The 26,608-nt window shown below is 42.4% G+C and overlaps 1 protein-coding gene across 4 annotated transcripts in view; it reads right to left on the minus strand.

Annotated features, from left to right (window-relative positions):
• Positions 1-26,608, minus strand: part of Tmem241 (transmembrane protein 241) — an 88,253-nt gene that overhangs the window by 44,066 nt on the left and 17,579 nt on the right. For 3 of the 4 annotated variants that reach the window (XM_048363329.1, XM_048363332.1, XM_048363330.1), the window contains exons 4-7: positions 18,338-18,419; positions 8,018-8,095; positions 2,476-2,501; positions 72-222 (exon numbers count right to left, since the gene is read on the minus strand). In XM_048363329.1, the coding sequence (XP_048219286.1) occupies positions 72-222; positions 2,476-2,501; positions 8,018-8,095; positions 18,338-18,419 (337 nt within the window). The remainder of the gene's footprint in view (positions 1-71; positions 223-2,475; positions 2,502-8,017; positions 8,096-18,337; positions 18,420-26,608) is intronic. The other variant, XM_048363331.1, reaches the window with a different exon arrangement.

The following is a 26,608-nucleotide window of genomic DNA, read 5'->3' on the forward strand; positions in this document are numbered from 1 at the left end:
TTCTGCACAGGCCTGGGAGCTTCAGAGAGTGAAAGACTCTCTGAAGGCACAGTGAGTTTACCTGGACTTACCTGGGCGTCATTGAAGGGAAGGCACCCCGCAGCAGCCAGGAGGAAGAGGACACTGTGGACAGGAAGACAAAACAGGCAGCCTTTCAACCTCAAAGCACTTCCTGTGTGGAGGTTGACACGCATCCACTGGAGTTCAGAGGAGGCACAAAGCCTATGAGAGCAATCTAGTTCTCCCATCATCCTCTGGGAACCTGACTACCTGTGTCCTTTTCAATTATGCATTCCACAAACCCATCTTCCCTTCTCAGTGGCTCAGCTGCCTGGTTCCCAGAGCCCAGTGTTCATAGGAAAACCAGAGCTGGCTCCCTCAGGAAAAAGTGTGCCTGTCCAATGTCTGACAAAAGGAAGTTCTGCAACTACAGATCTCCAAGAACACTTGAGTGGTAGACTGGGGAAACAGATCACAATCATGCCAGGATTGCACAGAATATCCTCCTGTAGTGGGACAGACCCATCTCTTGCACACCCTGAGTCCATGTACTGACACAACATCATGAGGGTGGTGTTCCTGATGAACACACAGAAGCTGGACTAAATCATAAGGAAATGCCAAAACAAACTCAAACTGAATGACAGGTCACAAAACAACAGGCATGTGAAAAACATGAAGACATTTGGGTGTCAGTGGTTCATGTCTGGAATCCTAGCTTCTTTAAGGCTGAGATCCAGAGTTGAAGTTCAAAGTCAGCCCAAGCAGCAAAGTCCTTGAAACTTTATCTTCAAAGCAAATACACACACACACACACACACACACACACACACACACACACCTGGGCTGAAAGCAAAGCTGAAAGGGGTGGAGTTCCAGGTAAACAAACTAGCTGAGCAAGTATGAGACCCTGAGTTCAAACCCTGGTATCAGCAAGAAAATAAAGTGAAGGCAGTGAAATACAGTGAAAACTGAAGAATTGTCCCCAATTAAAGTATATGAAAAAGATATGAAATCCTAGAGGCATAAATTACTGCAAAGATAACATTAGAATACTCATAAAACTTGAGAATAGGGCTGGGAATATGGCCTAGTGGCAAGAGCACTTGCCTCCTACACATGAAGCTCTTGGTTCGATTCCCCAGCACCACATATATGGAAAATGGCCAGGAGGGGCGCTGTGGCTCAGGTGGCAGAGTGCTAGCCTTGAGCAGGAAGAAGCCAGGGACAGTGCTCAGGCCCTGAGTCCAAGGCCCAGGACTGGCCCAAAAAAACCCAAAAACTTGAGAATAGACTCTATATTAGATAATAGTGTCATATCAGATGCCAATATTCTAAATTTAATCATTGTACTTTCAGCTGGGTGCAGTGACTGAACACCTATAATCCTTGCTATTTGGAAGGCTGAGATTGGAAGGATCCATTTGAGGCTAGCCTGGATCAAAGTAAAAAAGTTCACAAAGTAACATCTCAAAAGAAAAAGCTGGGACATCCAGGGGTAAGACAGCTGCCTGACTCCACCATACCTGGCCTTGAGCAAGTGCATCAGGTATTAGTGAGTTCTGATGCCCTCTCTCATACCTGTTAATCTCATTAAAAAAAAAAAAAAACAAGAGCATGTATCCTGAGGGCTTTTGTTACTGTTTTTAGTATTTCTTTCAAAGAAAAATAAACACAAACAACAAAATTGAGGGAGTTTGGATGAAAACCCAGAAATAGCTGAAACAAAAATCCTAAATGCAAGCTAGTCCAACAGTGGCTCAAGCTATTATCCTAACTGTACAGGAGGCTGAGATCTGAGCGTCTAGGTTTGAAGCCAGCCTAGGCAAACAAATCTGAGAGACGCCTGTCTCCAAGTAATCACCAGAAGTGGAGACCTGGCTTAAGTGCCAGCCATGAGCAGAAAAAGCCAAATGAGAGAGAAAGGCCCTGAGTTCAAGTGTCAGTTCTGCCTCCTCCCCAACACACACACACACACACACACACACACACACACACACACACACACACTCACACACCACCTCTTTTGGTTTTCTCCCTCTAGGACTGAACTTAGTTACCACAGCAGAAGTAAGCAGCACTCAGACAAGGCATGAAAATGAGAAGGTGGAGTGAACCTGAAACCTGCCTACCCTCTCTTTGCTGTGGCCCCAGACCACAATACAGGGTTTTCCTTTTCATTCTCCCTCACCATGACACAGCTCTTACTGAAGTGTGGGGACATCCATGGTGAAATTTACGGGTTGGTTTTATTAGTTTTTCTCTTCAAAAGAAAATATTGCAAAAAAATTAACTTTTGAAATAAGACACACTATTGTAAAACACTAATGTAATAAATTACTAATTACTAATTACTAATAAATTAGTAATAAATTAGCTTATAAACAGTAGTAAGTTAGTAATAAATTAGCTTATCACCCAAGTTAAAATCAGGTTATATATTTTATTTTAGAGGGCTTTTGCTTTTTAACGTACCTACAGGTCTTTGCAGGAGATGTTTTCTGTATGAAAGAAAAAAAAAAGACAATTAGTCTTTAAAAACATGTTCCCCTTTAAAAGAAAACCTTTTAGATTACAAGGCAAATAAATTAGGAGGAAATTTATTAGGGGGTTTTAGAGCTTGCTGCTTTTCTGTATTTACTGAATCTTTTTCTACTTGGACCACATGAAGGATGACTCAGTTGAGAGTTGAGTCACTTCGGCAAGGCATTTTTACCATTAGAATTATGTTTACCAGTGAAAAAGAAAATTCTGTCAGGGTCAGTCTTCAAAATAGAGAGAAATCAAAATAATGTAGGAAAAGAAATTATGCACTATCTCAACTTCTATTCTAGGTTTGTCTTCCAATTTTTACTTATTTCTTTACTTACTTTTGAAAGGGTCTTGCTATGTTATCTCCACTGGTCTTTAACTACAAATGATCCTCCTGCCTCAGCCTCCCTAGTAGGCAGGGATTACAGGTATTTACCACTCTGCCCATCTACAGGTCTATCTCTAAATATTCCTTTCATTCATCCAGCTCTGACTCTGAGCAGTGTTATAAATTACCTGCTATAATGTGAAAATTAAGAAACAAAAAAAAGGGACATTATTTTTTTGTATGTGTGCCAGTGCTGGGGCTTGAACTCAGCACCTGGGTGCTGTCCCTTAGCTTTTCCACTCAAGGCACTTCCAGAATTTGCTGATTAATTGGAGATAAGAGTCATAAGCTTTCCTTCCTGGGCTGGTTTCAAACAGGGATTCTCAGATCTCAGCTTCTTGAGTAGCTATCATTATAGGTATGAGCCACCGGTACTTGGCATAAAAAAAGAACATTTTATTCCACCACTGAAAAACAAAGAACAGCATATAGGGGAATAAAACTTGGTTTTTAAAACTCCTTGAAATGAAGAAATTCTACTTCGCACTCTTCCTTTATTAACTTTTTTGTGTTATTTTTGTTTTTCAAAACAATTTATTGCATCATATTTGGTACCTTATGGTTGACAACAAAAAAGAAGTTACATCTGCAAATGCAGGGAAAAGAAGGTGGAAAAAATAATATTGGGCCTTTTAAAAATTACAAAGTGGGGCTGGGGATATAGCCTAGTGGCAAGAGTGCCTGCCTCAGATACATGAGGCCTTAGGTTCGATTCCCCAGCACCACATATACAGAAAACGGCCAGAAGCGGCACTGTGGCTCAAGTGGCAGAGTGCTAGCCTTGAGCGGGAAGAAGCCAGGGACAGTGCTCAGGCCCTGAGTCCAAGGCCCAGGACTGGCCAAAAAAAAATTACAAAGTCTTGGGTTTGCCTGAAACAACTGAGCAAGAAATATATTCTTAGAAATGTAGGGTTAAAGAGGAAGAAAGTTAGTGCCGATTTTTCTGTATTTGATAAAGGAAATGGACAGATAAGATGGCAAGTTCATTATGGACATTTAAGAAGGGCCATTCTCCTAGTTGAGAACAAACTACCATTTTCTCCACCAGTGTGTGAAACAGGTAAAGAGTTGACCAGAGAAACATACAAGGTTTGATATGAAGGCTAGCTTAAGCTTTTATGTGTTATGCAATAACCTAGATTGCGTTATTTAATAAACACATTCTACTTGTGTGCAAAGTTCTAGCTTGCATCTTTGAGCACTTTCATCTCTGATCTTTGAACAAATCCCAATCTAGAGCCTAGGAAACAACCACAGCTGTGCTGCCCCCTGGTGGCAAGAGTAGGCCCCTAGATAAACAGGATAATTAATGAAGGAAATGAGTTGGACTCTTACCTGAATTATTGCATCATTTTTAGTAAATGACCACACGTAGTATAATGTGTTTATGAAAGCTTCTGACCCAAATATAACCAAAATTTCAATAGTCTGATGGAAGTAGGAACAGAAAGGGTAGATATTAGAGGGAGGTCCCAACTTTTCCATGAGGATTATATCCACCCAGTAACCACTGCTCAGTGGATTGCATCACACAGCAATGACTCTTCCCAGTGCTTCCCACTCACTTGGAGGATAAATTCACTTTAAATTTTAAGTTCCTTCACTTCAAGGGCCCAGAATCTGAACTCTTAGCAGCAAGAGTGACTACTTAGCTCAGCACCCGTTCTTGACGCTGAGCCTGGAGCTCAAAGGAAGCCAACCAGAAGCACCGAGAAAAGAACGCCCTACTGCCTTGGAATAAAATGCCTCATAAAATTTCACTTTCTTCTTATGTTTTGTGAAGACAATTATACCACAACACATCATTAATTATAGGAATTCTGTAGAGTATTTGTCTAGCATGCACGTAGCCCTGGGTTCGATTCCTTAGCACCATAAACAGAAAAAGCCATAAGTGGAGCTGTGGCTCAAGAGGTAGAGTGCTAGCCTTGGGCAAAAAGAAGCCAGGGACAGTGCTCAGGCCCTGAGTCCACGCCCCAGGACTGGAAGAGAGAGAGAGGAAAAAAACAACAACAATAATCTCTTTGCTGGAGGTTTGTTTTTTAAATAAGAAAAGAAACTCATGCTTGTAATTCTAGCTAGTCGGGAGACTGAGATCTGAGAAATATGATCCAAAGCCAGCCTGGGCAGTAAAGTCTGTGAGACTCATCTCCAATTAATCACCAAAAAAAAAGCCAGAAGTGGAGCTGTGGCTCAAGTGGTAGAGTGCTAGCCTTAAGCAAAAGAGTCCCAGGACTGGCACACACACACACACACACACACACACACACACACACACACACGCCCACATACACACAGACACACGCATGCACACATACATGCACAAAACCAGAGACCTAAAACTGATGCAATATGGAAATGTCATGATTGGATGGTAAGCAAAATGCAAGAGAAAAGTGCCATCTTCCTTGGGAGCCAGGGAGCTCAACCCCCAAACTGCATGGAGAAATATGAAAAAGCCCCACCTCCCTTCTTTGGGGCCACTTGGGGCAACCTCACCAAACAACAAAGCTGTACCAGGGGGCTTGGAGCCCAAGCTCTCACTCCTAGGTCTTACCAGGTAGCCCTAAGACACAGACAAAAGAACAAAACAAAAACCTCTCACAGCCAGGAGCCCTGTGGCTCATGACAATAATCCTAGCTACTCAGGAGGCTGAGATCTGAGGACTGTGGTTCAAAGCCAGACTGGGCAGAAAGGTTCACGAGACTCCTATCTCCAATCAACCAGAAAATGCTGGAAGTAGAGCTGTGGCTCAAGTGGTAGAATGCTAGCCTTGAGCAGAAAATCTAAGGGACAGCACCCAGGCCCAGAGCTGGTTCAAGCCATAGGACTGAGGGGGGGGGGGGGAACGATAAAACTCCCACAGCAGTGGTAGTAGAGGGCAGGGGCAGATTCTGAAACAGACTGAATGCGGGGGGAGAGAGACTGAGAAATAGCAGGACCCTCACCCCTCTCTCTAACTCGGGTAATGTTGACTGAGTTCTGGATCCCTTGGAGTTTTGATGCCCATGGAGACCCAGAAGACAGCAGGTAGGGAGGGGGGATGGAGGGCACTCTGCTGGGGCTCTGGGCTGCAGGCAACAGTGAACAGAAGGTTGCCGGTACCATGGATGTTGGACTTGCCTGTCCAGAAAGTGGATGGCATGAGGCTTCTGAGATGAAACCCTACTAGAACCTGAAGATGCAGACAAAGAAAAAAGAAGAGGCCAGGTAACTGTGGGGGAGGAGTCTGAGTGAGGAAAGAGAGGCAGCCTTGGAGGTGTCATGAAGCCCAAAGAGATAAGGGCCTCCGAAAGAGGGAATGGTATGACGCATGGCTCAGAACACCAAGCGAGCAATGTATGGATGAAGCCTGGGGACTTGGGCCACAGCAGTGTCAGGATAATGGCTGAGGTAAGAGGGATAAGAGGTCATGGACAGTGCCAAGCCCTGGGGCTGGACAGGGGGCAGATAAGATGGGGCATATGAAAGTGATATTGGGGCAAAAGAGACAGTCTTCCTGTCTGAGGGTTGATTTTGTAAACACCCTCTTCTGGATTTGGGTTATCATGAGTCAATCAGTCTCCCAGAGCTGGCTCCAGCCTAGGTGGACTGACAACACTTCACACGCACAGATCAAGTGATACAAGTGGACAAAGCAAGCATGGTTTCCAACAAGACAGACAGGGAGAGTAGAGGAGCCTCATGCAAAGAGGAAGAGAACAGACAGAGCTTGGGTGTGGCCCTAGCCTTAGCACTGGAAAGGCCACATCTTTCCTGCATACCTGAAAGATGGATATGGCTGAGGTGCCTGAAATCTTTGCAGTTTGAAAGTTCAAAAACTTAAAGATAGGCACCAGTGGATCATAGCTAGTATTACAGAATACTAGCTATTCTGGAGGCTAAGATGTGAGAGTGCCAGTTCAAAGCCAGCCCAAGCAGGAAATTCTATGATAACAAAATCACCAGTTAGCCAATAAAAAGCCAGAAGTGAAGCTCACACTGAAATCCTAGCTACTCAGGAAGCTGAGATCTGAGGACTGTGGTTCAAAGTCAGCCTAGGCAGAGACTCCTATCTCCAATAAACTACTCAGAAAAAGCTGTAAGTGGCACTGTGGGCTCAAGTGGTAGAGCACTAACCTTGAGCAAAAATAAAAAGCTTAGGGATAGTGCCCAGACCCTGAGTTCAAGCCCTATGACCTGCAAACAAACAAACAAAAACAACAAGCCAGAAGTGGAGCTGTAGTTCAAGTGACTAGAGTACTAGACATGATAAAAAAAAAAAAAAAAAGCCAAGGAGCAGCACCAAGGCCCTGAGTTGAAAAAATATTTGATAGGAAATCGAATGGTCAAATGCCAGGAAAAAGAAAAGTCTTGAAAAGGATACCGAATCAAAGCCATCTCTGATGACACTAAGAATCACAGGTGGCACGGAGCACCTGCTTTGTGCCAGAATGGTGGGAAGCACTTAACTATGCACAGCCTGTTGTGTACTCTGCACACTCCAGGTGTTAAATGGTTTGGGGGCCTTTGACAGGTGGAGGCCCTGAAGGTGAAGGACTTGCTCCAGAGGGTATGAGGTAGAGCTGGGACTGGAAAGAAAAGTGATTCTTCCTGGGTGGGCCAAGCACTAGCACACATTTTTTTGTAATACTGGGATGAGCTGGGCCCACAGCTAATTCCTCTTTGTGTCCTAAGAGTTTAGGTGAGCACTGGGCTGGAGTCTCATTGCAGGCATATCATACTTAGGCAGATTTCTCTGAAATGAGTGACCACTGTCAGCCAGTTTTGACTGGAAGTTGGAAGCAGGAAAAGCTACTCATTGGGCCATCAAAAGGAAAGTGTTCGTCAGGCGCTGATGGCTTGTGTTGTAATCCTAGCTACTCAGGAGGCTGAGATCTGAGAAATGTGGTTCAAAACCAGCTGTGGCAGGAAAGTCTGTGACACTCTCTTCTCCAATAAACCACCAAATAAGCAGGAAGTGGAACTGGTCTTGAGTACAAAAGTTCAGGGACACTGCCCAGGCCTTGAGTGCAAGCCCCAGGACTGGCACAAAAAATAGTAAAGTACTTATTTAAAATTTAAAGGGAAGCCAAACTAGCATTTTGCATACTTACCTCTTTCCAAAAACACTTCTGGTACCCACAGACAATAACTTCAGCTACATTATGCAAAGTGAGAAACACAGGAACAGCCTGGGAGAAGAAAACAGAATAATAAGCATGAAAATATTTTCTCCAATCTCACAGACATGAATCTTGATTTTTGCTTAAAAATAATGATCTGGACACTGGTGTCTCATGCCTGTTATCCTAGCAACTCAGGAGACTGAGATCTGTGAATTGTGGTTCGAAGCCAGCCCAGGCAGGAAAGTCCATGAGACTTTTATCTCTACTAAACTACCAAAAAAGCCAAAATTGAGTTGTGGCTGAAGTGGCAGAATGCTAGCCTTGGGCAAGAAAAAAGGTCAGGGACAGAGCCCAGGTCCCAAGTTCAAGCCCCAGGAGTGGCACAAAAATATTTAATAAATATAAAGATCTGTGGCAACATCTGGCATTCACATATATTAATCTCTCCAGCAAAAACTTGTACATGGAATAGTGCTTTTTATTGGAGTATAGAGGCTTACCCTGCTTTTTAAACTTCTATAACTTTGTGATTCTGCTCTATTTCAATATTTGAATCTGCTACACTGTTTCATTATTGTTAATTTTTTGTACAATTTCAGATGTAAGGCAGTGAGTACATTTCTTATCAAACTAGTTACCTCTTCCCTCGTTTTTCTCCCACCTTCCCCTCTCCCTATCCCCCCCATGAGTTTTACAGTTGGATTACAGCATATAGTTTTTTAAGTATTGCTGCTGCATTGGTTTGCCTTTTACCCTTTGTCTCTCCATTTTGATGTTCCCCTTCCCTTCCCTACTTTCGATAAACTTACATACAATACCCAGGGTACCAAAATCAGTTAAAGTTGCATCAGGGATAAAACCATGGTGAAGAAAGACAAAAGAAAATGGCCTAATTTCACATGGTATGTTGATCATAACAACAACAATGAAAAACCACTTATTTCCATAGCTTGGAGTTCATTTCACTTACCATCATCTTATGTGTTCATATGTACATAGATATTGCACTATTGTGATCTTCTGGTAGGACTATCCTAGATGTGTTTTAATTCTTGATTTCTTTGTGTGTGTATGTGTATGTGTGTGTGTGTGTGTGTGTGTGTGTGTGAGAGAGAGAGAGAGAGAGAGAGACTGAGGCTTGAACTCATGGCCTAGGTATTGTCCCTGAGCTGTTTGTTTGTCCTTCCTTCCTTCCTTCCTTCCTTCCTTCCTTCCTTCCTTCCTTTCTTTCTTTTGTTCTTTCTTTCTTTCCTTCTTTTCTGTCTCTCCCTCTCTTTCTTTCCTTCCTTCTTTCTTTCTCTGAAGGTTGGTACTCTACCACTTGAGCTGGTTAATTGGAGGTAAGAGTTTCATAGAGTTTTCTGTCTAGGCCAGCTTCAAATCCTCACATCTCAGTCTCATGAGTACCTACGATTGTAGGCATGAGCCAACAACAACACTTGCTTTCTTCCTTTTTTTTTTTTTTCTTTGTCAGTTGTGGGGCTTAACTTGGGCACTATCCCTGAGCTTTTGTGCTCAAGGCTAGCACTTTACCACTATGTGCCACAGTGCCAATTTCAGTTTTCTGGGAGCTAATTGGAGAAAAGACTCTCATAGACTTTCCGCCCAGGCTGGCTTCAAACAATGATCCTCAGATCTCAGCCTCCTGGTTAGCTAAGATTATAGGTGTTAGCCACCGGTACCCAGCTTCTTCCTTCCTTTTTAAAAAAGAGTATTCTAGGGCTGGGGATATAGCCTAGTGGCAAGAGTGCCTGCCTCGGATACACGAGGCCCTAGGTTCGATTCCCCAGCACCACATATACAGAAAAAACGGCCAGAAGCGGCGCTGTGGCTCACGTGGCAGAGTGCTAGCCTTGAGCGGGAAGAAGCCAGGGACAGTGCTCAGGCCCTGAGTCCAAGGCCCAGGACTGGCCAAAAAAAAAAGAGTATTCTATCTCCATTTACCATTCATTAACAGTTCAACTCATGTTTTTCTCTCCTCTTAAAATCAGACCGTATCTCACTTTTCTTTTCTTTCGTGGTCAATACTAGGGTTTGAACTCAGGGTCTTGAGTTTACTAGGCTGGCTTGATATTGTTAAGCCACACTTCCAGCCCTGTTTTTCACTGATTATTTTTGAGGATAGGGTCTCATTCCTACCCAGAGAACATGCCTGAGGCTGGATCTGCCTGCTTTTAGTGTTCCTATTACTGCTGGGACCATAGGCTACTGAGTCTAGCTGCCCCCCATGGAGACAGAGTCTCTCAGACTTCTCTGGCCAATCTCAGCTATGTGTTAAGAAGGGGGTCTCGGGGCTGGGAATATGGCCTAGTGGCAAGAGTGCTTGCCTCATATACATGAGGCCCTGGGTTCGATTCCTCAGCACCACATATACAGAAAATGGCCAGAAGGGGCGCTGTGGCTCAAGTGAGCAAAAAAAGAAGCCAGGGACAGTGCTCAGGCCCTGAGTTCACGGCCTAGGACTGGCCAAAAAAAAAAAAAAGAAGGGGGTCTCAGATTTTTTTCTAAAACATTTTCTTGGGCTGGGGATATAGCCTAGTGGCAAGAGTGCCTGCCTCGGATACACGAGGCTCTAGGTTCGATTCCCCAGCACCACATATACAGAAAACGGCCAGAAGCGGCGCTGTGGCTCAAGTGGCAAAGTGCTAGCCTTGAGCGGGAAGAAGCCAGGGACAGTGCTCAGGCCCTGAGTCCAAGGCCCAGGACTGGCCAAAAAAAAAAAAAAAAAAACATTTTCTTTACCCACTCATCTGTTGATGGGCATCTAAGCTGATTATGTTATAGAATGCGCCTTGCTTCTTATATATATGCCTAAGAGTAGGATAGTAGGAATACTGTATGTATGGTGTTTCCATGTTTATGTTTTTCAGAACTGTCAAGTTGATTGCTTGCCAAGAAAGCTAAAAAAGTATATAAATCTATGACTAAATACAGGTATCTGGACTTGGAATTTTAGATAAGGAGTAATTCCCATATCAATTTTGATAGTGGCTGCACTAATTTACATTCTCATCAACAGTGTAGAAGGGTTCTTTTGCCCCACATCTTTGCCAACATTTGTTGTTGTGTTCTTAATGATGACCATTGTGGCTGGGGGTGAGATGGAATCTCAATGCCAATGATTTGTGAATTCAGATACAGATACTTGAACAAAATAATATACCTTTAAGTATAATGAATTATATGCAATTCAGAAATAAAAATACCTTTCCTTTAAATAATTTTCATAAATAGAAAAAATTACTATATGGGCAAACCAATGGAACAGACAGTTCTCAAAAGAAGAAATGCTAAAGGCTAATTAATCAGCACAGGAAGAGGTGATCAACATCCTTAGCAATAAAGAAACTACAAATCAGGTAGATTTGGTTATTTTTGGCCTGGGGTGGCCTTGAACCACAATCCCACTGTACCTATCCTTCCAAGTAACTATACCGGTGAGAGCCACCTACACCTGACTTGATTTTAATGTCTTTTCTTTTTCATTTATCTATTTTTCATTCCTCAATTCCTCTATTTTCCTCTATTTTTTAACATTGTAAGTTATTTTTATGTGTTTTAAGATTATTAAAAGGATTTTCTTGAGTTTGGCTTTTTGCATTAGGCGCTAGCTAGTTTTCTAATGTTTACAGAGGTAGGTTCAGCAGGAATATTATGAGAAACAAAACTAGCATTAGTGGGGCTGGGAATATGGCCTAGTGGCAAGAGCGCTTGCCTCGTATACTTGAAGCCCAGGATTCGATTCCTCAGCACCACATATATGGGAAATGGCTAGAAGTGGCGCTGTGGCTCAAGTGGCAGAGTGCTAGCCTTGAGCAAAAGGAAGCCAGGGATAGTGCTCAGGCCCTGAGTCCAAGCACCAGGACTGGCTAAAAAAAAACAAAACAAAACAAAACAAAAAAGTAGCAATAGGAGGTAAGATATATTGAGTGCTTGCCATGTACTGGACCATGTCCTGCCTGCCCCTGCATGCTTGTCTCCGTCATAGCTCTGTGACACACTCCTGTGCACAGACCCTGTGTAGGTTGGAAGAGGAAATAGGAGGGTTTCAATTCTCTCTCTCTCTCTCTCTCTCTCTCTCTCTCTCTCTCTCTCTCTAATCAGTCCTATGACTATGAACTCAGGGCCTGGGCACTGTCCCTGAGCTTCTTTTGTTCAAAGCTAGCATCTACCACTTGAGCCACAGCACCACTTCTGGATTTTTCTATGTATGTGGTACTGGGGAATCAAACCCAGGGCTTCATGCATGCTAATAAGCACTCTACCACTAAGCCATATTCCCAACCCAATTCTCTTTTTAACCTGCCTTTCAGTCATCTAAAAACATATATACATGAACATTTTACATTTTTACATGTACATGATTAGACATGAAGACAACCAGGAATACATATGTTCTTCTACCCTGCCAGGACTCTAGGAATGGATTTGACAATGAAAGGTCCCGCCATCTTCCACCAGGAAAAAACGGCCCAACATCAACCACCATAAAACCCAAATCATCATTTTGATACATGTCTGCCAAAATGTAATTCACCAAATTAAACTCTACTTACAGGCCAATTCATTTACTTAGGAACACAGCTTACAACAATTCATTCCTTAGAGTCATTAGCTTAAAGTATAACATATCATAAGGAATGTTTTTGGGGGCTATGAAGAGAAATTGGTAACTATGATGAGAAATATCTGAGCTACGGTATAGCTCCATGGAACAGCAATTGCCTAGCAATGACAAGACACTGGGTTCAATCCTGTGCGCTGCAAAAGAAAAAGGAGAAAAATTTCATTTCCCCATGATCCCCACACTGGAATTTTTAAGACTTGATAATTTCTGCAAGTGTTAGGACTGACTGACAACAGTGTTCCATGGAAAGCTCCAACCCTGCCCACCGCCAGGGCTGCGGGTCATTCCGTAGAGGTATGCATGACCTTCCAGCATCAAGCCCTGGCTCAGCTTCTTTAAAGAGAGAATGTTGATCATACCTTCTTCTCTTTTGGTGGCTTACAAATATGTAGGTCTGTCTGATTTTTATCAGAATTATGAATATAAAAAATCATGAATCTAGAGGATTTTCTGGGGTTTATCTCCCCCTACTCCTCTGAGGAACAAGGTAACTAGAGAGCCACCATTTTTACCCAGCACCACTGCTATCTGTCTTAGATATTCCAAGAACCCCAGACACTAGGTTGCTGTGGTTTTCGTTCAAGAGAGGGTATTGAAGCTCTGACCCATGGAAAATCCAGAACAACTTCTCAAACCCAAAAGCAAGTAAGAGCTTTGGTTTTCTTTAGCAATGGCTCTATCTTAACATACAAGCACTAAGAATCTTGTAGCTTTTTAGCTATAGAAAGCTGAAAGTTGAATCTAAGGCCCAACTGCATTTATGCTGTGAGATAATAGGGCATAACTTTTTTTTGGCTAGGATTTGAACTCACACTTGCGAGGCAGGCACATTACCACTTGAGCTACATCTCTAGTCAATTTCCTTATTCTCAGTCACTGTCACCTCAACTACTCCTTATCCATATTCCATCTAAAACTCTCTGCAAAAAATATGTTTGCCTTTAGTAGGAGGAGTGGAGAGGAAAAAAGAAAAGAGTTACCAGGTGCCAGTGGTTCAGGCCCATAATCCTAGCTACTTGGGAGGCTAAGATCTGGAGGATCAGGATTTGAAGACAGACTAGGCAAAAAAGAAAAAAAAAAAAGTCCAGGAGAGTCCATCTCCAAAATAACCAGCAAAAGTTAGGCTGGAAGTACAGTTTAAGTGCCAGAGCACCAGCCACACAAGCTCAAGGACATGAGTTCAAACACCAGTGCTGGCAAAAATAAAAACAAACAAATAAAAAAGAACAGGAAGGAGTTAGGTAAAGCAGGCTCTATGGGAGGTAGGTAATGAGGTGAGGAGCAAACAGAGGGTGAGGATTAATACAATCAAAGAAGAAGAGGGGCTAAACAAAAATAGAGGGGATAAGGTTGATCATGACACATTACATGCACATATAGAAATATCATACTGAGACTCCCCCTTGTACAGTTAATGTAAGCTAACAAAAATCATTTTAAGGCTGGGATTGTGGCTTAGTGGTAGGGTGATTGCCTAGCATGCATGAAGCCCTGGGTTTCTCAGTACCACATAAATAAAAATGCTAAAGTAGCTGTGGCTCAAGTGGTAGAGTACTAGCCTTAAGCAAGAAAAGAAGCTCAGGGACAAAGCTTAGGCTCTAAAGTCAAGCCCAGGACTAGCAAAATAGATAGAAAGATAGATAGATAGATAGATAGATAGATAGATAGATAAACAAATATCATTTTAAAAGATTTACCTTGACGGGGCTGGGAATATGGCTGAGTGGCAAGAGTGCTTGGCTTGTATACATGAAGCCCTGGGTTCAATTCCCCAGCACCACATATATCGAAAATGGCCAGAAGTGGTACTGTGGCTCAAGTGGCAGAGTGCTAGCCTTGAGCAAAAAAGAAGCCAGGGACAATGCTCAGACCCTGAGTCCAAACCCCAGGACTGGCAAAATAAATAAATAAATAAATAAATAAATAAATAAATAAATAAATAAAATAAAAATAAAGTTACTTAAAAAAAAAAAAGATTTACCTTGAGGCCAGATGTAGTGATACACACCTGTAATCCCAGCTACCCAGGAGATGGAAATTGGGAGTAATGAGGTTCTAGGCCAACCAGGTCAAAAAGTTCACAAGACCTCATCTCAACAAGCAGATCATGTTGGTTCACCATGCTCAGGAGATGTGGTCAGAGGATCACTGTCCAAAGCCAGCCTGGGAAAAAACCTACAAGATCTTATCTGCAAAATAACTAAAGCAAAATAGGGCTGAGGGCATGGCTCCGTAGGTAAAGCCCCTGCCTAGCAAGAACAAGGCTGAGTTCAATCTGCAACACTGTCAAAAGAAATTAAGATTAGCAACAGGAAATGCTCCCACCTCACACTGGATGGCTGTTCCCATGGGGTCTCTTATTGTCCCTAACCTTTTTAAGTTCCTCAAAGTCAGGAACCAAGTCTTCTTTGTTTTTAAGCTCCCCACACATAGTAGGTCCCTCATAAATATTTGCAGAATGGATAGCTACAAGACATCTCTTCTCCCTCCAACTCTGCATGCCATTCAACTGACAATGTGAGATGGGAAAATCAACAAAGAACTCTTCCCACAGGGCCTCTGTAGAGTTCACTGAGCTTCCTCTCAGGAGCTGCACATCTAGATCTTGAGGTCTCCACGGAGCAGAGCTACCTGGAAGAAGTGTTTTGAATAACAACATATGCACAGATTTAACTAAGCATTTATTCTCATTCCTTAAGGATTCATGAACTGACAGTTTGGCACTAGCATTATTGATGCCAGTTTTTATCCAACACATACTGTAGGAGTGCCTCCTGTTTATCTACCCTCAGAATTTCTAAGCAGCCACATAGAAACAACTCCAAAAGCAAAGAAAGATGCTGGGTTGAGTTCTTTTACTAAAAATCAATCATTGTCTGACAAGTCCTCCTCTCTTTATAACTGAGTACACTAGAGGTTTAGGTTGTTTCCCTTTGTTCAAAATACTTGAACTGAGTAGCTTCTCTCTGCCTGTTAAAGAGGGCGAAGCTCTGGGCGCAGTCCACTCAACTGCTGGTCCTCGAGATTAAAAACTCAAACCAGAATGAGAAGCAAATGTTTGCAGTAGAGTATAAATCGATATGCTTCTTTTTTCTTCAAAAAGTCTTGCTGTGAAAAGAAAGCCAGATCAACTAAACTGAGTGTTTAGTGCTAAAGGCTAGTGTATGTCCTACTACAAATTTCTCTTTGGCACCTCTGGGGATCATACTAAGAAGCACTGTTCTAGCTTACAGAACTCTCCAGCTGCCTGAGACTCATGATGGACTCTGGGGAGGTTTGGGCCACCTCATATCCCTGCCCCTTCTCTGGGCAAGGAGCTCAACACCCAGAATCCACAGCACTTTCTTCTCCGTGTTCGGGATTCATGTAGGGATCCTGCTTGATCAGGGCAGGTCAGTCAGGACTCTAAGCCTTTCTACCCACAGTGGATAGGTGTTGCCTAGCAACATAAGCCCAGCCTCCTGACTAGTTTTCAGATCAGTATGGTTACTGACCCCAAATGATCCAATCCAAGCAAAGCCTGGGACTCATGCAAGAGCATGAGGAAGACAGTCTCCATGAAGAAGTTGGGAGGAGATGAGCCTGAAGCTAACTATATCCAGAAGGGCATGATCTGACTATGACCCAGGACAACGACAGAGAACAGAATGACAGAGAACTATGTCATTGCAACTTCTGGGTTAAATCATGACTAAAGTAGGTCTCTGTTTTATGCCCTCTTAGTTCTAGGAACCCCCAAACTTCGCTTTGGCTGAGACTTCTTTGTGAGTTTTCTATTACACACACTCAAAAGAACCTAAAGGTTTACATGACTACTGTTAGGATTTGAACATGAAATGTTCTCCTACAGGCTCATGTGTTGACTGTTTGATCCCCAGCTAGTAGTGCTGTTCAGGAAGGTTCTGGAAACTTCCAGAGGTAGGGGGCCTAGCTGAAGGAAGCCACTGGGAAAATGCCATTGAAGGTCATAGCAGGTCTCTACTTTCTTCTTTACTCTCCGTTTCCTGCCTTCTACGAGGTAAACAGTCTCCACACTTCCACAAGTTCCCACCACCATGATGTTCTGCCTCACTGTGGGCCCAGAATCCACAGAACCAAGGATGGCTGGTTGAAATCTCTCAGACCATGAGCTAAAATAATCCCTCCCTTAAGTTGTTCTCAGTTCTACAAATACAACTATCTTGGGCTCATTTTTTTTAATCCATATGCATTGGTCCTAAAGAATGAAGCTAGGCATGCCTATAATCCTAGCCACTCAGAAGGCTGAGATCTGAGGATTAAATCTTGAAGCCAGCCTGAACAGACAAAAAAAAAAAAAAAAAACAACCTTGAGACTCTTATCTCCAACTAGCCAGGAAAAACAAAAAGGTAGAGTAGAAATGTGGTTCAAATGGTACAGTGCTAGCCGTGATGGAAAAAGCTAAGTGAAAGCCTGAGGCCCTGAATTCAAACCCCAGTTTCGGCACAAAAGGCAGGTAAATAAGACTTTCCATGCCATGTATACATCTCTGACTCTGTCAAGTGACTGTCATCTGCCTTACCCCGACTTGTTCAGTAATTTTGAGAATCACATAAAAGAAAACTTGTGAAAAAGCACTGGGCAAATGACAAATATTAATATAAGCATAATACATGACTTAGTGAACCTTCAAAATTCTGGTACCCATAACTCTGCAGAACAAGACTTTGAGCAACACATTTTTCCACAATTCTACACTCTCTGCTACAGGAGAAGGAACACCCTCTGCTGGCAGAAGGGTATATTCACCAGCCTGGAGGAACAGAGAAGGGGCAGCACGGGAGGGCTAGCCACAAGGGACTGAGCACCAACATGAGCTGTGAGTCATTTCCTAAGCCACCCAGGAAGTTTCTCCCCCTTCCAATACACATCACCCCATCTTCTCAAGCTTATGAATCATGAAAGAAAAAGGATACTTTAATTTCAAAATTACATTCTTGCCCTGTATTTTGCAATCTTGGAGTTGTCGTAACAATAACATAGTTAGCCACTTTAGGCAAACTGTGTTTGTTTGTTTTGTCTTGCTATTTTTGTATCTGAGACTTTAGGGACTAACAAAACAAACAATATAAAGACTGAATTATTTTGTAATTTACACATTTTTCCAAAATTCAGAATATAGTACATTTTCTGAGAGACAAAAATAGTTATCAGTTACAGTATAAGAAGGGGGAAAATTAATGCTGTTTTTGATTTTTTTTTAAGTACCTTCTGCCAATGGTGACTTTTGAGGGAAAAATAAGATTTTGGGGGGCATTACCAGCAGTTTGAACTCAGCCTTGTCCTCAATGGGCTTGCTTACTCAGCAGGCATTCTACTACTTCAACCATACATATCAGTCCTGCTTTTTGCTAGTAATTGGAGGTGAAATGCCATGGACTTTTCTACCCAAAATGGCTTTGAACTGTGATCCTCTGGCTCTCAACCCCTTTAGTAGCTAGAATTACAAGTGTGAGCCACCTGAGCCTGGAAATAGTAAATTTTTTTAGCATTCTCAATAATGTAATTATTTGGCCTGTTCTAAATTGGGCCAGACCCAAAACTTGTCCTCTGATGGATTTTCCTTTATGAAAGCTGATTGCCTTCCCCCATTGCTGCGTACAGGTACAAAGAGAATTGGGAAGAAGACAGAGGGATTATTTCCCAAACCCCTAACACTTACCAATCTGGACAAGGCTCTGGACCCAGCATAGATTATCCCCACAAATACCATGGAAGCGGGAAGCCACGTGGAAATATCAGATCTGCAAAGAGAAGGAAAAATCATAATACCTTTGCAACTGTCTGTTTCAAAAGTCCTTGCTGGAAGGGGTGATCCTTCTAACGTGCCTACTCCAGCCACAGAGGTTGGCTAAATATGACAAAATGTCCCTGATGAGTTAGCTCACTGAGATGTAATCTTTATCCACTGAGAGAGTGACAGAGGCTGACAAAGCCATCCTACCTACTGCTCCCACACTGTGCCATGTACCCAGTGTAATGGACCCCAGAACTGAAAATGGCAGAAACCTTGCAACAAGTTGGAAGAAAGAACAGATCTGATGTTCTTCAAGGGTGGCAATTTTACACAGTTCAGTAATATTTTGCATATCGTATTTACTACTCTATATCAAACGGTGCCATGAAATCACAAGAGAAAGAACCACAGAATTAAAAGCAATAAAATTAAAAACAATAAATCCTAGAACTTCAGCTAGGTGGCCACAGGCTAACAATTCAACCATTAACCTGGCATTTCTGGAATTCTGTTCCAGGACTCTTCAAGGATTTCTGAAGGACATATTTCTTTAATTTAATTGTGGTCACACCAGGAGCTGCTTTTTCTAGAATCATATTCTCTACAAGAAAAGCAAAATCCTCATCTCACACAGAGCACATCCACCGTGACTTTTTCCATCAGTTAGATATGCAGCCAATCCCAGAGCTACTCTAGTAATAAATACAAATAAGTGAATCCAAAGGGTGTCTGTAATCCTAGCTACTCAGGAGGATGAGATCTGAGAATCATAGCTCAAAGTCAACTCAGGGCAAAAAGTCTGTGAGACTCTTATCCCCAATTAATCACCAAAAAAATCACAAAGTGGGACTGTGGCTCAAGTGGTAGAGTGCTAGCCTTGAGTAACAAGCTTAGGGACAGTACCCAGGCCTTGAGTTCAAGCCCCAGGACCTGGAAGGACAAGGAGGAGGAAGAGGAGGAGAGGGAGAGGAGGAGGGGAAGAGGAGGAAAGTGGAGAGGAGGAGGAAGGGAGGAGAGGGAGAGGAGGAGGGGAGAGGAGGAAAGTGGAGAGGAGGAGGAAAGAGGAGGAGGAGGAGGAGGAGGAGGAGGAGGAGGAGGAGGAAGAGGAGGAGGAGGAGGAGGAGGAGGAGGAGGAGGAGGAGGAGGAGGAGGAGGAGGAGGAGGAGGAGGAGGAAGAAGAGGAAGAGGAGGAAGAGGAGGAGGAAAAGAAGAGCCAAGCGCTGATGGCTCATGCCTGTAAAACCCGAACAACTCAGCAGGCTGAGATCTGAGGGTCAAGGTTCAAAGTCAGCTCAGGCAGAAAAGTCCATGAGGCTTTTATCTCCAATTAACCAGCAAAAAGCTAATCTGGAAGTATGGCTTAAGTGGTAAAGTACCAGCTATAGGTAAAAAAGCTGAGCAAGAGCTAGAGGCTCTGAGTTGAACCCCTAGTAGCATTATACACATGAAAAAAGGCTAAGCCAAGATTTGACCTTCTGTAGGTAACTGTGCATCTTTAACTTATGGAGCTTTCAATCAATGATGGGTTCAGCAGGACAAAAATCCATTGTATAGCAAGAGCACCTGTACCTCACTGTACAAGTAAGAAAATAACAGAACACAGTAAATGTCGTTACCAGCTGGTAAATAGTAAAAGTAGAATTTGAATTAAGCTCCCTGTGACTCTAAAGGCCTACCTTATAAACACATTTTCATACCTTACTGGCACAGGGCTCATGCTATAGCAGGGATGAGAAAGTTTTCTTTATGCCATCAGCCATTTGGATAATTCTAACACCATTTAAGGGCCACACAAAATTATGAATACAGGTAGACAGCTGTGGACAGCAAATGAGCCATGCATGTATCTATCTTATCATGTAGCAATGGTTTTGAGGGCTTCATATGGCCACATGGGCCATGCGTTCTCCATCTTGCTTTGAATGGGAGGCACTGACATAGACAAGCTGCAAAACAACAGGGATTCAGTAAAGAGATGAGGCAGTTAATTATCTGAAGAACAGTCTCCTCTATCAAAATCCCTGCTGTAATATTTAAGATGTCTACAAGGCATACAGAGAAAGAAGGACACCAGCCCCCATCCAATGGGCCAACAACAACAGCAGCCAATTGCTGCTCCCTGAGGAAAAGATTTTCCCACTTAGGAGATCAATCTTGACAATAAGCTCATGCAGATCATGGGAGATAGGACAGAGGCCAGTGGCCTGTTGTACTCCTGAAGGAGTCTAGGGCCTACAGTGCAGGCAGAGCACTTGGTGAGGAAGGAGGGGGCACCCAGGGTGAGACAGCAGCTGGCCCAGCCACAGCAGGCCAGGCTCCTAACATTGGAACGTAAGATCTGTGAGCTCCAGACATTTTTACTCAAGTCCCTCTTAAATAAACAAAGGAAGCTCCTGCTGAGTTCTGTACTGCAAGAGCCATCCAGGGTCTCCATGAGGAAAAGAAAACAAACCTCAGAACATCTTGTATTTTAACCCCTCTACCCTAAGATACAAAGAAAGAACTTCGACTAGGAAAAGTACATGCAAGTCCAGTTTGACCTAATAGACTTCTGGTACATGTGACAGGGTGGCTGTGTGAGCATTTGTTCCAAATGGACCCGAGATACTAAGGCTTATAGTGACCACAGTCATCTCACTTGAAGAGTACATGTGCTCAGGAGACAGGAAGTGTCTGCAATCTCAACTAACAGTGTGTGTGAACACTCACTAACAACTTTAGACACCTGGGAAAGAAGTGGTTGTCCTGAACACACATCAGTGAGAGGCCTTCCTCCATCACACCTGCTGCTAGTCATGAATAGGGGCCAGGCACCAGTGGCTCACACCTAGCTACTTAGGAGGCTGGGAAGGAAAGGACAGCAGTTCAAGGCCAGCCCAGGCAGAAAAGCCCATGAGACCCCATTTCCAAAGGAAAGCTGAACACGGTGGGATGAGCCTGTCATCCCAGCCTTAAAATAGTGACAGATCACATTCCTGGTATGCGTCCAGGCAGGAAGGGAGGCCCTAACCTAAGTAGAATGTGCAAAAAAAAAAAAAAAAAAAAAAGCTAAGGCCCTGACTTAGTGGTACAGTGCCAGCTTAATAATCATGAGGACCTTGGTTCAAACCCAGTACCACAAAAAATAAAAGGTTGGATGGACACAACATTCCAGACAGGCCCGGAGACAAGAGAAAACTTAAGGAAGGCAGTGTAGCTTGAATAGATTTCTGGACAAGGGAGGTCATAGCATAATCTGATTCTCATTTGCAAAGATTTCTCTGACTGTAATTGGATAATCAACTGGAATTGGGTTAAGGTGTGCTAAGACAGGGACAACTAGAATGTGTTTTATTGGGAGAGATCATGCATAGAGTCTGGAAAATGATGAACTTGAGATGCTTTACATCCCCAAGCAGATATGTCAAGCAGGTGACTGAATGTAAGGGCAGTCTCTAATGAACAAAAGTGCACATTAAGTATGTCTTACATTTGTTTTGGGGTTGATTTTGTGTTCATTTGGTTCGTTGGTTTTGGTGTTTTGGGTCAGTCATGGGGCTTGAATTCAGGGCCTAGACACTGTCCTTGAGCTTTATCACTCAAGGCTAATGCTTGACCACTTTGAGCCATAGCTCCACTTCTGGTTTTCTGATGGTTAATTGGAGATAAGAGTCTTACAGACTTCCTGCCCAGGCTGGCTTCAATTCACCATCCTCAGATCTCAGCCTCCAGAGTAACTAGGATTACAGACAGCACTCGGCTCACTTACATTTGATGTCTTCTGTTTACCTTTATCCTTAAATTCTGAGGATAACATTCAAATACATTTTCTCCAAGATAGTTTCTTCCTTTTGTTCATCATTAACAGCAATAAGAATCACTTGTTTGGGCCAGGCACCAGTAGCTTGTGCCTCTAATCCTAGCTACTCCAGTGGCTGAAATCTGAGGATAAAGTTTCAAAGCCGGCCTGGGCAAGAAAGTCCCATGGTTCTTTTATCTCCAATTAACTACCAAGAAGTCAGAAGTGAAGATGTGGCTCAAGTAGTAGAATACTAACCTTGATCAAAAAAGCCAAATGAAGAGCATATGGCTCAGTTCAAGCTCCAGAACTGGCACCAAGAAAAAAAGTCATCTATAGTTTGATAAGGCTTTTTCGCAAATGCATTCCTTATTGCTGTGTTTGTGTGCTCCCCTTTTACAGAGTGAAGTCTAATCCCTAAGGTGATAGTATTAAAGAAGGTGGTGGTCTCCGGAAGGTGACTAGGTCCTAAAGGGATGACTCTCATAAAGAAAATGTGTGCCCTTATGAAGGCACTCTGAGAAAAACGTGAGCACAGCTAGTCAGAAGTGGCCCACTTCAGATATCCCAGCAACCTGACCTTGAACTTTCCAGTCTCTAGGATTATGGGAAATAAATATTCATTGTTTACAAGCCGCTGAGTCCACAGTGTTGTGGGATAATACACCCAGTTCCATTTCACAAACTTATGAGTGATAAAGCCAGGCAATACAAAGATTATAGCAATCAAGAGATGAGGGGAGGAGAGAGAAAGAGGAATACAGAACCTACTGCAATGATCACAGCTCACTGACAGCTATATTTACATAATTAGAAGAACTGTTAACAGTTGCTATTCAGGAATAAACCCATTGGGTACGGTCCACACTAGGGTTTGGACTCAGTACCTCTCAAACTCAATCAGCTTGCTTGCTTGTGGCTGGTACTCTACTATTTGAGTCATGCCTCCAACTTAGCTTTTTGCTGGTTAGTTGGAGACTACACACAACACATTCAACAAATGTCCCCTCCTGACTTTACATATAACTGCAAAGACAGATGTCATCAAGCATGATTGACAGTTCACCTACATAAAAGGCAACATAACACAAAGAAAATCAACAAACAAACCAAGAAAAAAAATACTGACCATGTTGAAAACAGTCTGGAGTTTAGTATCCTTCATGCATAATGAATATTTACAAATCCAAGGAAATTAAAGCAGAACTAAGAAAATGGAAAAACCTCCCATGCTCCTGGATTGGGAGGATTAACATTGTGACAATGGCAATATTGCTGAAGGCTATCTACAAATTCAATGCAATACCCATTAATATCCCAACACCATTCTTTAATGAAATAGAGGAACCAATCCAGAAATTCATTTGGAACAATAAAAGACCCCAAACAGCAAAAAGAATCCTAAGCAGAAAGAACAGTGCTGGAGGAATTTCAATGCCAAACTTCAAGCTGTATTACAAAGCTATAGTAATAAAAACAGCCTGGTATTAGCCCAAGAACAGGACACAGGACCAATGTGATAGGACAGAAGACCCACAAATGAACCCACAGACCTGTGGCTACTTAATCTTTGATAAAGGAGCTAAAAAAATAGGATGGAAGAAAGAGCTTCTTCAACAAATGGTGCTGGAAAAATTGGTTCAACACCTGTAACAAACTAAAACTAGATCCTTATATATCACCCTGCACCAGAATCAATTCCAAATGGATAAAAGACCTCAAAGTAAAATCAGATACCCTGAAATCATTGCAAGAAGGAATAGGAGAAACATTTGGGCTCTTTGGCACAGGATGAAACTTTCTTAATAAAGGCCCAGAAACACAACAAATTCAAGAAACTGGACAAATGGGATTGCATCAAACTGCAGGCCTTCTGCACAGCAAGGGCATAGCTTGCAAGATAAACAGAAAGCCCACAGATGGGAGAAGATCTTTACCAGCCATTCAACGGACAAAGGCCTCATATCTAAAATATATGCAGAACTACAAAAATTAAATTCCTCCAAAACAAACCTCTAATAACCAACTTCCCTGCAAGGAGAGGGAAAAGGGGAGGGGAAGGGGAGGAGGGAATGAGAGAAGAGGTAACAAACAGTACAAGAAATGTACCCAAGGCCTAACGTATGAAACTGTAACCTCTCTGTACATCACTTTGATAATAAATAAGAAAGAAAGAAAGAAAAAAAGAACCAACTCCCCCCTCAACAAATGGGCTAAAGAGACTGAAGAGGAAATGAGAATGGCCAACTAAATCATGAAGAAGTGCTCAACATCACTGGCTATAAAAGGAATGCAAATCAAAACAACACTGAGATCCACCTCACCCCAGTAAGAATGTCCAATATTAAGAAAACTAATAATAACAAATGCTGGAGGGGATGTGGCCAAAAGGAACCCTACTACAACCCTACTGCTGGTGGGAGTGTAAACTTGTTCAACCACTCTGGAAAGCAGTATGGAGGTTCCTCAAAAGGCTAAACATAGAGCTTCCCTATGACCCAGCAGCCCCACTTTTGGTCATCTACCCAAAAGATTACAAGCAAAACCACACCAAAACCACCAGCACAACTATGTTCATCGCAGCACAATCTGTCATTGCTACAATATGGAACCAACCCAGCTGCCCCTCAATAGAAGAGTGGATCAAGAAAATGTGGTATATATACACAATAGAATTCTATGCCTCTATCAAAGAGAATGACACTGCCCCATTTGTAAGGAAATGGAAGGACCTGGATAAAAATCATACTAAGTGAAGTGAGTCAGACTCAAAGAAACATAGACTCTATGGTTTCTCTCATTGGGAATAATTAGTACACATCTAGGATATTCCTAGCAGAAGATTAAAATAGCTCAATAGCTATGTTCATATGAATACCTAAGATGATGCTAAGCGAAATGAACTCCCAAGTTGTAGGAACAAGTGGTTTATCATTGCTGTTATTTTCAACATACCATGTGAAAACATGCATTTTTCTTTTATTTTTCTTTCCCGTGTTTTTACCCTTGATATCACTGTAATTGATTTTGGTACCCTGGATATCGTACATACATGTATTGGAACTAGGGAAGGGAAAGGGAATACCAAAATCAAGAGACAAAGGATAAAAAGACAAACCAATGCAACAGCAATACTTGCAAAACTATATGGTGTAAACCAAGTGTACAACTCATGGTGGGGGAAGAATGAGGAGGGGGAGGCAGGAGGAAAAATGAGGGAGGAGGTAACAAGTTTGATAAGAAATGTACTCACTGCCTTACATATGAAACTGTAGCCAGAGGGGTATATCACATTAACAATAAAGAAATGAACAAAATGAAATTTATAAATCAATAAGCGGGTTGGAAATATGGCCTAGTGGCAAGAGTGCTTGCCTCATATACATGAAGCCCTAGGTTAGATTCCCCAGCACCACATGTATAGAAAATGGCCAGAAGTGACACTCTGGCTCAAGTGGCAGAATGCTAGCCTTGAGCAAAAAGAAGCCAGGGATACTGCTCAGGCCTTGAGTTCAAGGCCCAGGACTGGCAATAAATAAATAAATAAATAAATGAATGAATGAATGAATGAGCAAGTTAATTTCCCTAAAGAAAAATCATGGACAAAAACAGGTCTTTCCCCCTATTCATATCCATATATACAAACACACACACACATACAAATGCCCACATATAAGAAATTAATAATTAAACTTCAGCTCAAAACTAAACATTTATCAAATTTTGTCCAAAGACCTCAATTCTTTCCAAGTTTCTGCCTAAGATGGACAGTCCTGAAAGCAACACACGTAGGTATCACTGTGAAATACTGCTATCTTTCTGGAAGGTGATTGTATACTGTTTGGCTACATATATTAAAAGCCTAAAAAATTTTTTTATATATACTTTTACTATCAAACTGAATTACAGAGAGGTTACAGTTTCATACATTAGGCATTGGATATATTTCTTGTACTGTTTGTTACCTCGTCCCTCATTCCCCCCTCCCCCTCCCTCTTTCCCTTCTCCCTCCCTCCCATGAGTTGTTCAGTTGTTCAGTTCATTTTCACCTAACAGTTTGTAAGTATTGCTTTTGTAGTTGTTTGTCTTTTTTTACCCTGTGTCTCTCGATTTTGGTATTCCCTTCCAATTTCCTGGTTCTAATACCGGTATACATGGTTTCCAATATACTCAGATAAGATTACAGAGATAGTGTAGGTACAACCACAAGAAGGTCATACAGGAATACCATCAGTAATAGAGGCTACAGTTACATATGGCACGTTGAAAGTATTTACAACTGTGATATAACAATTGTTTCCATAACATGGAGTTCATTTCACTTGGCCATTCTCATTTCCTCATCAGAGAAGTCTCTTTGTAAGTCTTTAGCCCACTTGATAAGGGACTATTGGTTCTTTGCGGTTTTGTTTTGGAGG

The sequence above is a fragment of the Perognathus longimembris genome, chromosome 15, assembly GCF_023159225.1.
Source record: "Perognathus longimembris pacificus isolate PPM17 chromosome 15, ASM2315922v1, whole genome shotgun sequence".
Classification (NCBI taxonomy): Eukaryota; Metazoa; Chordata; class Mammalia; order Rodentia; family Heteromyidae; genus Perognathus; species Perognathus longimembris.